The sequence below is a fragment of the Ricinus communis genome, chromosome 7 (genome assembly GCF_019578655.1).
Source record: "Ricinus communis isolate WT05 ecotype wild-type chromosome 7, ASM1957865v1, whole genome shotgun sequence".
NCBI lineage: Eukaryota > Viridiplantae > Streptophyta > Magnoliopsida > Malpighiales > Euphorbiaceae > Ricinus > Ricinus communis.
The window spans coordinates 9458273-9470827 of NC_063262.1; the positions used below are offsets into that span (position 1 = coordinate 9458273).

The 12555-nt window shown below is 33.2% G+C and overlaps 1 protein-coding gene across 1 annotated transcript; it reads left to right on the top strand.

The window, feature by feature from the left end:
- The first annotated feature begins 651 nt into the window (after positions 1–651).
- On the top strand, positions 652–12093 carry LOC8271859 (RNA cytidine acetyltransferase 1). The gene is made up of 26 exons (XM_048376492.1): positions 652–1217; positions 1366–1457; positions 1629–1800; positions 1888–2010; positions 3003–3176; positions 3448–3558; positions 3670–3803; positions 3930–4023; positions 4600–4698; positions 4821–4957; positions 5127–5224; positions 5808–5931; positions 6036–6123; positions 6217–6316; positions 6394–6446; positions 7430–7606; positions 7701–7738; positions 8435–8528; positions 8924–9103; positions 9226–9334; positions 9432–9501; positions 9579–9729; positions 10460–10588; positions 10844–10969; positions 11377–11442; positions 11521–12093. Exons 1-26 carry the CDS (start codon positions 1113–1115, stop codon positions 11770–11772), a joined length of 3096 nt encoding a protein of 1031 aa, XP_048232449.1. The 5' UTR covers positions 652–1112; the 3' UTR covers positions 11773–12093.
- The last annotated feature ends 462 nt before the right edge of the window (positions 12094–12555 follow it).

Here is a 12555-nt window from a genome sequence, read left to right on the forward strand (position 1 = left end):
TTTTTTATAACCTATAGTAAGACATATAATTATTTATTGGATATTTAGGTTTAGAGATCATCATGGGTTCATAACTTAATTTAGGGTTTCTTCGAGTATTTAGGTTAGGGAGTGGGTGGCTTTGCTGAAAAAAATAATATTTTACTTTTTTACATTTAAATTCTTTTTGAAGATATTATTTATTATAAAAGTAATTATTTTTAGTTAAACTTATTATTAAGTCCTTGAAATTTTTAGTTTTATTCTATTAATTCTTTAAATTTTTATTTTATTTTATTGAATTTTTATGTTTATATTTTTTATTTTATTAAAGACTTATTCCATATATTTCATGAGATTTTTAGTTATTTTATTGAGCTTTTGTATTTTTATTTTTATTTTGATTAAGGACTATTAGGTCCTTAATAAAACTAAGAATAAAAATATAAAAGCTTAATAAAATAAAATTAAAGAATTTAATAAAATAAAATTAAAAAGTTTAAGAGCTTAAAAATACATTTTGCTTTTACTTTAACACTATATGCATGACAATAAAGAGAGGAAGGAAAGGAAAGGAAAGGTATTTAAAAAGGATGCAAGAAAAAAATATTTATCTTATTATGTTTGATTATATCAAAATTTTCATTAAAGAAAAAGAGAAAAATAAAATAATTTTAAATATTTTTATTACAATAATAAAAATAAAGAAAATTAATAATATTTTATTTTTTTAATAAATTAAAATTTTTTACACTCTAATTTCGAATGTAATCAATTCCAACTTCTTAAAAAAAAAAAAAAAAAAAACTCCTATTAAAAAAAATTTTATTTGCCGATTAAAACTAATTCTCCTTCTATCTACTCCCTTCCTTAAATTTCCTTCCATCCAAGCATACCAAAGTCGAATTGCCTATTCCTAGCAAACCGGTCCGGTTCAAAAAAATAAAACAACTATCTTATAAAACCTCTGATAAACCCTAGAAACATAACAGCAGTAGAGCAGAACAAATTAATTGAAGCTCAAAACTCAAATTTGCATAGCAAACATTTTATTTATTAATCAGTGAACTCAAAGTGTTCACTTTCCATTGTAATTGAAAAGAAAAAATCTTTCGGACAAAAGAGGAAAGAAAATGAGAAAGAAAGTGGACGACCGTATCAGAACTCTAATTGAAAATGGCGTCAAATTACGGCACCGTTCTATGTTCGTTATCATCGGTGACAAGTCTCGTGACCAGGCACGCTACTTCTCCTACTCTCCTATGCCCATTCTTTAATTTTTGATTTATTTATTTGTGTTCAAAGTTTTTAGGGACTTGGAATGTAGAATTGGAAAGTTTATTTATTAAATTGTTAGTGTTTAAAGTGTTTGATGCGTTTATGCAGATTGTGAATCTTCACTACATGCTAGGTAAGTCAGTTGTGAAATCTAGGCCAACTGTTTTATGGTGCTACAAAGACAAGCTTGAACTTAGCAGGTTAAATTTCCCTCTTCTCTCTGTTTTTTGTTGTAGTTTTATTTATAGTAATGCTCATGGCGTGGTACTCTCTTTATTGTTGGTACTTGGGAACAATTTCTGACCATATTTATGAAAAAGTTAATTGCTAATATTCAATGATTGGGGTGTCTATGGTTTTTAATTATGCAGTCACAAGAAAAAGAGAGCCAAGCAGATAAAAAAGCTAATGCAGAGAGGATTACTAGATCCTGAGAAAGTCGACCCTTTTTCACTTTTTGTTGAAACTGGAGGATTAACTTATTGCCTATACAAGGATTCCGAAAGAATTCTTGGGAATACTTTTGGAATGTGCATATTGCAGGTTTTTTTTCTCTTGATTTATCTTTTATTAGCTTCTGGTTTCTTTATTGTGTTAGCTGTAAGTTGATTATTGTTTCTGTTATTTTAGGACTTTGAGGCTTTGACTCCGAATCTCTTGGCTAGAACTATAGAGACAGTAGAAGGTGGTGGGTTGATTGTCTTGCTACTACGTTCTCTCTCCTCATTGACCAGTCTATACACTATGGTCATGGTATAAATTCATGTCCCTTTGTTGGTTTATACTTTATAGCTTTTTAGTTCTGGCTTTTCTAAACATGAGGGTTAATAAAAATCTTCTGGTGATACGCATCATTTTTTTTGTTTTTTCCTGTATGTGAATAACAATTTATTTCTTGTATATATGGACAACTATTTGTATACCAGAATAAGTAGTAGAAATTTCATAATTTACAACTACCTGAAATCTATCTTTTGTTTTTTGCTTGAATCCTTTCCATTAGCCAAATTCGATAGGTATCCTGAACAGACTCAAAACCTGAACCATTCAGAAAGAAGATGACCCTTGGATTGACATACCCATCTGTTTGACACATCTAAAATTTGGTCGTCGGTATTAGTTTTTTTTTTATGCACTCTCAATTCCAAATCCAAGTCATCTCTTGGTTTTGAAAAACGTATGTGAAGGATGTTCCAATGGCGACAAAACTTCTGAGTCAAATGATGTTAACTAAATTCTATAGCTTCTTTTCCTTCCTGAAACAAGTTAGTGGTTATATGGGGGCAATGCTTGTATGCTCTTATAATACTTTTTTAGTCTATTTGTGTGTATGTATTTTACCTCAAATGCCTTTGAAATGTTCGATTTAGATTAAGACTGAAATCTAAACCATGAAAAGGGAGAAATTTTGAGAAAGGGAACTTTCAGTGAATTAAGCATTCTATAGAATATTATATGGGCATACATAATTAACTTGGTAGAAAATGTCCAATTGGGTAGACAAGCTTTTGTTTAAAAGACATAGTGAGAATCTTCACAGTTTAAGCATTTCTGCATAATTTGACAACTATGTTGATTTTCATTAAATGACAGTTAAAGAATGCATTCTAATTAACATTGACAAGTAATAACATATCAAAATTATGGCCATATTCATGTAGTCTTATGTTATATATGATGAGATTTATAAGACATCCTCTTCTTCATAGTTAAATATATGCTGATTGGAGATTTTCTTAACTCAGGATGTTCATGAGAGGTTTCGTACTGAATCGCATTCTGAGGCTGCTGGGCGCTTCAATGAGCGTTTCTTATTATCACTTGCTTCATGCAAAGCATGTGTGGTTATGGACGATGAACTGAATATTTTGCCAATTTCATCTCATATAAGGTCAATTCTACAAGTCCCTGTTAAAGAGGTAATGATTTCTTTAACATTCTTAGTGTCGTGGGCATGTCATTTACGATCTGGAAATGTCTCAAAATGCCTTCATTATGTATTTTGTTTCTCGAAAATTGCATTTTTTCCTGGTTGTGTTGTAATATCATGGAAAAAGCTTGAACTGAGATTTTATTCAATGAAAGCATTATAGTGAGAGATTAATATTCTTATGTCTTACTGGTAGTAACTGAAGCATGATGTATTCAAATTTAACATGACTTTTTCTTTTGTCTCTCGTGGTATTAAAGGATTCTGAAGGTCTTCCAGAAGCAGAACGGGACCTGAAGAATTTGAAAGAACAACTACATGATGATTTTCCTGTAGGTCCTTTGATAAAAAAATGCTGTACATTAGATCAGGTAGAGAATGCTTTGCAAGCATCTGGTTTTTTATTCTCTTAACTTCATTTAATTGAGTGGTCGAGAGTTCAAAATGGATTTAGTAGCTCAGAGATCTTTATCTTTGAATAGGGAAAAGCTGTCATTACTTTTCTTGATGCAATTTTGGATAAGACACTACGTAGTACAGTTGCTTTGCTTGCTGCTCGTGGGCGTGGGAAATCTGCTGCTCTTGGTTTGGCAGTTGCCGGAGCTATTGCAGCAGGGTAATGTGGATTATACATTCTACGCTTATCTTGGATATTGTGTTTCTGCATGCTAGTGTATGGGAACAGGTGTGCTTGTTTTCCTGCTTTATTTCATTTATTCTAATGAGAATTCTTTTTACACAGATATTCAAATATATTTGTAACTGCACCCAGCCCTGAAAACTTAAAAACTTTATTTGAGTTCATCTGCAAGGGTTTCGATTCACTTGAGTATAAGGTACCTGTTCTTTTTTACTCTCCCCCTCTCCCTCTCCCTCTCTCTCTCTTTCTCTTGACGGAAAGATGAAAACATCAACCATTCGTTAACAGGGTCTTTTGTAATAATAGCCATGCTATTTTTTTAGTACATGAGTCTGAATAAATATTTATCTTGATTATCTAACTTATAATAATAATTCCAGACATAAATTATGAGATCAAAGAGATTGTTAAAAAGCATGTGAATTGGCCATCTATCATCTGACACCATTTATTATCAAGAATATATGCAGTCTATTTTGCAGTATCATAGGCTCGTAAATAAGCTCTGACTTCTTTTTCTGATTTATTCAGTGCATTTAGCTTTATGCATCTCTTTTGTGCCATGAAAATTGTGATGTTGTATCAGGTGCCAAGAAGATTGTGCATAAGCCTATTCTTAAGTTTTTTCTTTTTCTTTTTTTCTTTGATGTATTTGCATACACCTGCTTTATGATAGTTGTTCTTATTTGTTCCAATATTATACTTTGGTTACTTGCTAATATTAATGATCCACTTTTCATCATAAGCTTATGAATGGAGCCTTTCATTGCAGGAGCATATTGATTATGATGTTGTGAAAAGCACGAATCCTGAGTTTAAGAAAGCAACTGTGCGAATCAATATCTACAAACAGCACAGACAAACAATTCAGGTTCGACATGTTCATGCCAAATGACGATTTCTTGTTTAAATGTTTTGCTCTCTCATGGGAATATTCCATAGGATGTGTGTTATTGCTTATGTTTCTATGTGGTTTATTATATTTCCTTGCAGTATATACAGCCACACGAGCATGAAAAGCTCTCCCAAGTGGAACTACTGGTTGTTGATGAAGCTGCTGCCATTCCATTGCCAGTTGTGAAGTCCCTGCTAGGTCCATACCTGGTTTTCCTTTCATCGACTGTGAATGGGTATTGTTATTTTAAACAATCTTCCAATAAGAATTTACAGGTCCATCGCCAAGGATGTTAGATTTTCCATGTTCCTTAAAGAGTGATTAATACACTACATATATTGAGGGAATCTGTTTTAGTTTAAGTAAATATCTTATATGTGCATTATATTGGTTTTTGCTTAAAGCTATGAAGGTACTGGCCGGTCTTTGTCGCTAAAACTTTTGCAGCAATTGGAAGAACAAAGCCAGATGGCTGCCAAGAATGTGGAGGGCTCACTTTCTGGTATATATGAAATTCACATTATTTTGCTTGCTAAATGAATCAATGATACGCAAAAATCTAATGAGCACATTGCTTGTTAGTAGATCGGCTTTAATTTTTTTATATCACCTGTGTACATTACTTTGATCAATGGAAATACCAAATTTCTTTGACTAGAGTGCCTAAGGTCAATGTAAATGCACCCAACTGACATCGAGAATGTAACATCCTGCTCTCTATTAGAATATGAGGAATACCCGTTCCTCTTTTAATTTGGTCTTCTATTTTATCAGGCTATGTTATTTAGCCTTTTTATTTTCTCCATAGTTAAATTGATGACCAAGACCAAGAGTACACTTTTCTGCAAAGATTAAGATAACTTTTTCATCATTGAACTATATGTCCAGGCTGCTGCAAGACCTAATTAAAGTTTTCTAGACCAAACAGTTGTTTGATTGTTCTCATTGGATCTACTTTTATACTCCATGGATAGCTTTCTGTTTGGAATTGTTTTCTTTTACAACTCTTGAGCTAATAAATTATCTGTATATGTTTAGATAATATGTTTTGGAGGTTTTTGAGCTTATCATTGCATTGTCTGTAGGTCGTCTTTTCAAAAAGATAGAGCTCACTGAGTCCATCAGATATGCTTGTGGGGATCCAATTGAATCCTGGCTTAATGCTTTACTTTGCTTGGATGTTGCGAATCATATACCTAATATCAGCAGGTTGGTACTAAATCATTAAGCAAAAACCTCTATCATCTCAACAAGAATATTTTCTAAAACTATTTGTATTGTCTTTATTGATGTACTCTCTTATCTACTACTAGAATGCCTCCACCCAGTGAGTGCGATCTCTATTATGTCAACCGGGACACGCTTTTTTCCTATCACAAAGACAGTGAGTTGTTTTTGCAGGTAACATACTTTTTGACAATTTTTTATTAGTTATATATTTTAATTCAATGATACAAACTGGTTAACTGGTTCTCATATATCGTAATTATGCAGCGAATGATGGCATTATATGTTGCATCTCACTACAAAAACTCTCCTAATGACTTACAACTAATGGCTGATGCTCCTGCACATCATTTGTTTGTGCTGCTTGGTATGTAATTCTCTTTGAGCTGATTGTATTTTGGTTTATTCAGTGGGAAATAAGTGTCCTCTAATCTTGTTATGCAGGTCCTGTTGATGAGTCAAAAAATCAACTCCCTGACATCTTATGTGTCATTCAGGTAAATTATGCAAGACATGTTAGAAATTTCTGGATATTGTGGCACAGTAGAGTTATATATTAATTCCTTGGTGCATTGTGATTTTGTAAGTGTCAATTTCTTTGAATCTACTTCTTGCATTCCACATGGTTGCTGCACACAATGATTTCTCTTTTCTTCATTTAGTTTGATTTTTTTTCAAAAATTTTCTATTAGTGTTTTTGGTCTGATAAATGGGCTTGGGTAGAACTCATTCTCAAAAGCTAGCTCAAAGGAAGAGGGTGCCCAATTCACTTATATATACTATAACAGGCTAGTTACTAAGCGATATGGGATAAATACAACTTCTAACACCCTCCCTCACGTTTAGTGTGACATGCAAACAGGCTGGGTCCAAACCCACCATCACAGACAAAAGGCTGGCTCTGATACCTTGATAAATGGGCTTGGGTAGAACTCATTCCCAAAAGCTAGCTCAAAGGAAGAGGGTGCCCAATCCACTTATATACACTATAACAATCCAGTAACCAAGCGATGTGGGATAAATACAACTTCTAACATGGTCCTTGCTGTTTAGAAAATTTAAGACAAGAAAAAGTTGACAAATATCAATGTTTAGAAAAAAATTATCCTATACTAGTTACAATATCTAGTAGCCACTTGATAAAAAAGATGCTAGTTTCCCTTATTCTTTTTCTTCTCAACTATCTTGTTTGTTTTCATCTATATATCTACCTTCTCTGCTAGCTCAACCTCTACCTCAGATTTTTGCTGCTCTTCAAATATATTGCTTACATCAGTTTGTATCCATGCATTGCTTACATAATGACATTCTCTTCATTTCATTTTGTCAAACTTGATATGTAATTTTCTTTTTATTTGGTTTTGAGTTTTGTTTTCACTGATCTTCTCGGATCACAATAAACTATCTTCATAATGTTAAGACATTATGTAAACATTATATTTATGATCCTGCTGGTCACATGGTCATTTTACGTTTACAGGTCTCTCTTGAAGGCCAGATTTCTCGTAAATCTGCCATGAAAAGCTTAGGTGATGGCCATCAACCCTCTGGAGATCAAATTCCATGGAAATTCTCTGAGCAATTCCGGGACACAGTTTTCCCCAGCCTTTCAGGTGCTCGTATCGTACGTATTGCCACCCATCCAAGTGCCATGAGGGTAGTTCTCTATTCCATATGTTCCTTCTTTTTTCCTTTTTTCCCTTCTGAGAATTTTGTCATGTATTTTAATATTTCCTGCTTGGTCCATGCAGCTTGGATATGGTTCTGCTGCTGTGGAACTCTTAACGAGGTATGTGCATCTTTGACTTTTTTCTAACATTGTTATTGAACTAGATGTGACCAATTCATCACAGACCTAAGTTGAGATGGTGATGATGAATTCTTATTGATAAGGTGTTTGCGGGATTGTGAATTGAATTTAACAAAGAATCTATTCATTTAGGTTGCTTTCTTCATTTTCAAAAATAAGAAGTTGCTCTAAAAGCTTAAGCTGTTAGAGACTTGAGCATGGACTGTTATTGTACACTAATAATACCAGGAAAAAAATATGGTTGACTTGCTATCAAAGGTTCGAGTGCTTTAAATGTAGGGAAGATTAGTTGAATCTGGACTTTTAATCATATGGTAGATGTGAGTGTGTGTAGATATCATTCTTAAAAAGATATCGTGACAGTCAAATTATGCTTCTTTCAGATCAAGAAGCACATCTTGATTGATGATGAAGTTGAAGCTAAAGCTAAAACGCTAGTGATCTTTACTTGAAAATAATTGATGACATGATAGAGAAATTCGAGTATTTTCTCTCTCTTTTATTCATAGAGATAAATTGGAATAGCTGCATTGCCTTAAACTTACGAAATTAATGCTTTTTTCTATTTGAAAATACAATATGAATCTATGTGTATTATAATGAGATATCCAATGTTTAGCATGTCATATCCAATGTCTCAAATTAAAGAGGTGTTTATAATTTAACCGTCTGCAGGTACTATGAAGGACAGTTGACACCTATTTCTGAAGTGGATTTTGAGAACAATATAGAGACTCCACAAGTTAGAGTAACAGAAGCTGCCGAGAAGGTTCATTCACAAATCTAAGCTTGATTTCATAATTTTTTGAAAGCTGACATTTTCATAAATTTTCTTAAATGATCTGTGGTTTATTTTGCAGCATAACTTTTATTTTTGCTTCACTCTTTGAATTCCAAATATGTTGATGTAGAACCACTGGTCCCACATCATCTATGTAATAGGATCAAGACTTTAATCTGTTGAAGAGTGTTCACAGTTTAACATAGCCAATAAATTATTTCCTGACTGTTCAAAGTAGAATAATGACTAGTCTCATAAACGTTATTTGTCTTCTTTCCATTATTTTAATGTATATTAAGTTTTTTCTCACATTGGACCTTGCACTTCGCTTTAATTCAATGTTTGCCATGGAGTCTCATTCTTCTGTTATGCTATACTCACAGGTTTCTTTGCTAGAAGAAAATATAAAGCCAAGGGCAGACCTTCCTCATTTGTTAGTGCATCTTCGAGAACGACAACCTGAAAAGCTCCATTATCTTGGTGTTTCTTTTGGACTCACTTTGGACCTTTTCCGCTTTTGGAGAAAACATAAATTTGGTCCATTCTACATTGGTCAAATTCCAGTTAAGATGCAACCTTGTTCTGTCATCTTGTTCTTTTCTTTCTCCCGCTGGTGATTGTGCAAACTATTTACGTATTGACAAAGTACTTAAATTTAAGTTTTTGTTGGTTTGCTTTGGAGTAGAGTACTGTAACTGGTGAACATACATGTATGGTCCTGAGACCATTAAACAGTGATGATATTGAAGTCAATGGATCAGATGAGTGGGGCTTTTTTGGTCCATTTAACCAAGGTTAGTCCTATTTTGCGATGATTGATGTGATCCCCATTCTCCCTGAACTTTTTTCCCCTAACCTGTGTTTCTTGGCTTGGTTGTTTGATTTTATCAGATTTTAGGCTAAGATTTGCTAGATTACTGGAAGATAGTTTTCGAGGAATGGAATATAAGCTTGCTATGAGGTTAGAATCAAAACTTTTTAGCTGCTAACAAGTTTTTACATGAATTATGCTTATTGCTAATCTTCAAAATCTTTTAGTGTCCTGGATCCCAGAATCAATTATGCGGATACAGAGATGGACACTACATTATCCACAGAAGGAATTTGGAGGTCACTTAGCTTTGATATAACGCCACATGATATGGAACGGCTGAAAGCTTATACTGAAAATCTCGTTGATTATCATTTGGTAAAATCATGATATGATTAGTGCTATTTATTCCCTATGACTTGTTTATAGCAATAACTTGCCATAATTAGGTTGAGGCTTTACTGAGAATGCCTGGGTACCCGGACCTCTGCCTTTTTGGGTTGTCCTAATTACTTTTGTCAGGTATTTGGTATCTGGAATCAATACACTAAAGGTGTAAGAGCTAATATTAAATAATGTTTATATATTATCTCATTGCAATATATTCTTAATTTCCCTTCTGATAGAGAATAGCAGATGTAAAAGACAAAAGATAACACAAACTGTTCTGTCTTTTTACAAACAAAAAATACTTTGCCTGTATTATCGACTTACCTAGCTCCAAGCCCTAAGGGAATTTCTGTTGCGTACCTATATATGAGCATATGCCTTTGAAAATGCTAGGAGCAAGTCAGATGGGAAATATCATGTTATGTAAATATACAGTAAGAAGAATAAGACAAGAAAATAAGTTATTGAATTTATGCTTCTGCCATCTTTGCTGAAGCCCAGAGTTAACTTCAACAGATAAAATGGTCAGACCCTAATACTGCCACCTCACTGTTATGATCATCTCTTGTTCAAAAGAAAAAAATTAGTGGCCTTCTATTGGCAAAACATTCTAATTGAGTTAGATTTCCTTATCAATATTTAAAACTTTGAAATTTTTTTATTACAAAATCTAACTAGAAGTTTTATCTGTTGCTTTTCTCTCTACCTTTTTCTCCAGATTTTAGACATTGTTCCGATCCTTGCTCGTCTATATTTTCGTGGGAAGATTCCTATTACCATGTCGTATGTTCAAGCCTCTGTTTTGCTCTGCATTGGCTTGCAGCATCAAAACGTTTCTTACATTGAGGTTTGATTCTCACCTAATTTGTTAGATAATATTTCACACATGCAAGAACTGCACAAATTCATACACGAGCACAGAAGAGTGTTATGATAATTTCAGAACTACCTCCTAGTGGATCTTATTTGTGTATGGTTGGATATAATGGATTACTTCCTAAGAATGTCTATCAGTAGGAGCAGTCCTGTGAAGATGTTTTTCTTTTTCTTTTTGTTGTATTAGCATTTGGGGATTGAATTTCTTGCTGATCTGTTATTACAGGGACAAATGAAGTTGGAAAGAACACAAATCTTGTCACTCTTTATAAAGGTTATGAAGAAGTTCCATAAATATCTTTACGGTATTGCGTCTAGTGAGATTTTATCAACTCTACCTCGATTGAAAGAGGTAAGCTCAAATAAAATATGAATATTATATACCAGATTGGAGAATATTTGAGATGTTTATGTTTCATATCTGGTACATAGCCTATTGTAAATAGTTAGGTGATGTAAGATGAAGTGCTTCAGTAAACTACATCTGGAGCAAAAGGTCAACTGTGTACCATATCATATGAGTAAGCATTATTAGCTAGTACAACTTAGTAGACATCATGAAGATGTCTGTGAATGGATTGAATTGAGAATCCTATGCGAGCATACAGATAGAGATTGAAAGAAACTTGTCTGGATCAACTAGATTATCCTTTTCTTACTGCTGTTTCTACCTGATCTGTGGAAAAGGATCATTATTTTATTTTTCTTTTCCTTCTAATTTATGACACAAACCTTTCTATGATCAAATGTTGTATTCAGGTAAAGCTGGAACCTCACCACATAACCGTGGAAGATGATCTCAATGAAGCAGCAAAGCAAGTTGAGGTGTGCTATCTACATTTCTCTTTTCCTTGAACACAGCTCTCTTCTTTTGTTTTTCTGACAGTGCTGAACTAAACGTAGGATGGAATGAAAGCCAAGATGGAAGGCATGCTGAATCCTGAACTTCTTCAACAGTATGCCATAGAGGACAAAGAAGGTGATTTGGAGAATGCATTGAAAAATGGTGGTGGAAAGATGAACTCAGGTGGTCTCATTAGTGTGAAATCTAGCAGAACTAAAGTGGAAAAACAAGGAAAGCAGGAGAGTCGCAGTAGTGGGAAAAAGAGAAAAGGTGATCATAGCTCTAGATCAAATAAAAAGAACAGATCATAAATTGAGCATGTGATATTATAAGAATGATAATCATTCTTGAAGGCACCATAAGTTAGGAAAAATGTAATTCTGCCTATAGAGAGGAATCAGATTGCTGCAAATCTTGACGAGATGGTTATGGTCCAATTTATTAGTTGAAAAGTTCTACGCAATTTTGGAACAGAAAGGCTGAGCTTTTAGTTTGATATTAAACCCAGATAATTTCCTGTCATAGTTGTAAATAACAATGACATTGCTTGTTGTGAATGAGAATCCTTATTTATTTAGGGAATCCTCTGTTATTGGTTAATGATGATGTAGGCAGTTTATGTTTTGATTGTACTTTCAGCTGTCAATGTGTAAGAGGAATCATGTGCTACTTTCAATTTCTGAAATTAGGGATGCTATGACTTCAAAGAATAGGATGTAAATGAACTAACCTGCTTGCATTCATTAAATGATATGCTATAGCATATTAAACTCCTGAGCTGATTCATTTACAGACTTATATGGGCATTTTTACTAGAATATAACTATAAATTTTATCAATTATATTGTAACTTTCATAACATATATTTTATTTTTTGAATGTGTAGTTTAAATAAACTTTTGATTCATATTCTCATCGAGTTCTTTAAATAACTTATTTAGATTCAATTGAACTCATTTAATTTTGAAGACATGAATTAGACCCCAACTAAATCTGGTAAATCATCAAAAACCATTAGACATTCATCTTCATAAATATGTTGCCTTATTTTAAATTAAAAGTCTTTGTCCTCAATAATTATGAACGGTACGACA

What these genes read in the sequence shown, in the direction of transcription:
- LOC8271859 (XM_048376492.1), top strand. Translation starts at nt 1,113, where the DNA reads ATGAGAAAGAAAGTGGACGACCGTATCAGAACTCTAATTGAAAATGGC. An exon ending in GAATATAAGCTTGCTATGAG is followed by an intron (nt 9,502 to 9,578) that starts GTTAGAATCAAA and finishes AAAATCTTTTAG; the next exon opens with TGTCCTGGATCCCAGAATCA. An exon ending in AAGCAGCAAAGCAAGTTGAG is followed by an intron (nt 11,443 to 11,520) that starts GTGTGCTATCTA and finishes AACTAAACGTAG; the next exon opens with GATGGAATGAAAGCCAAGAT.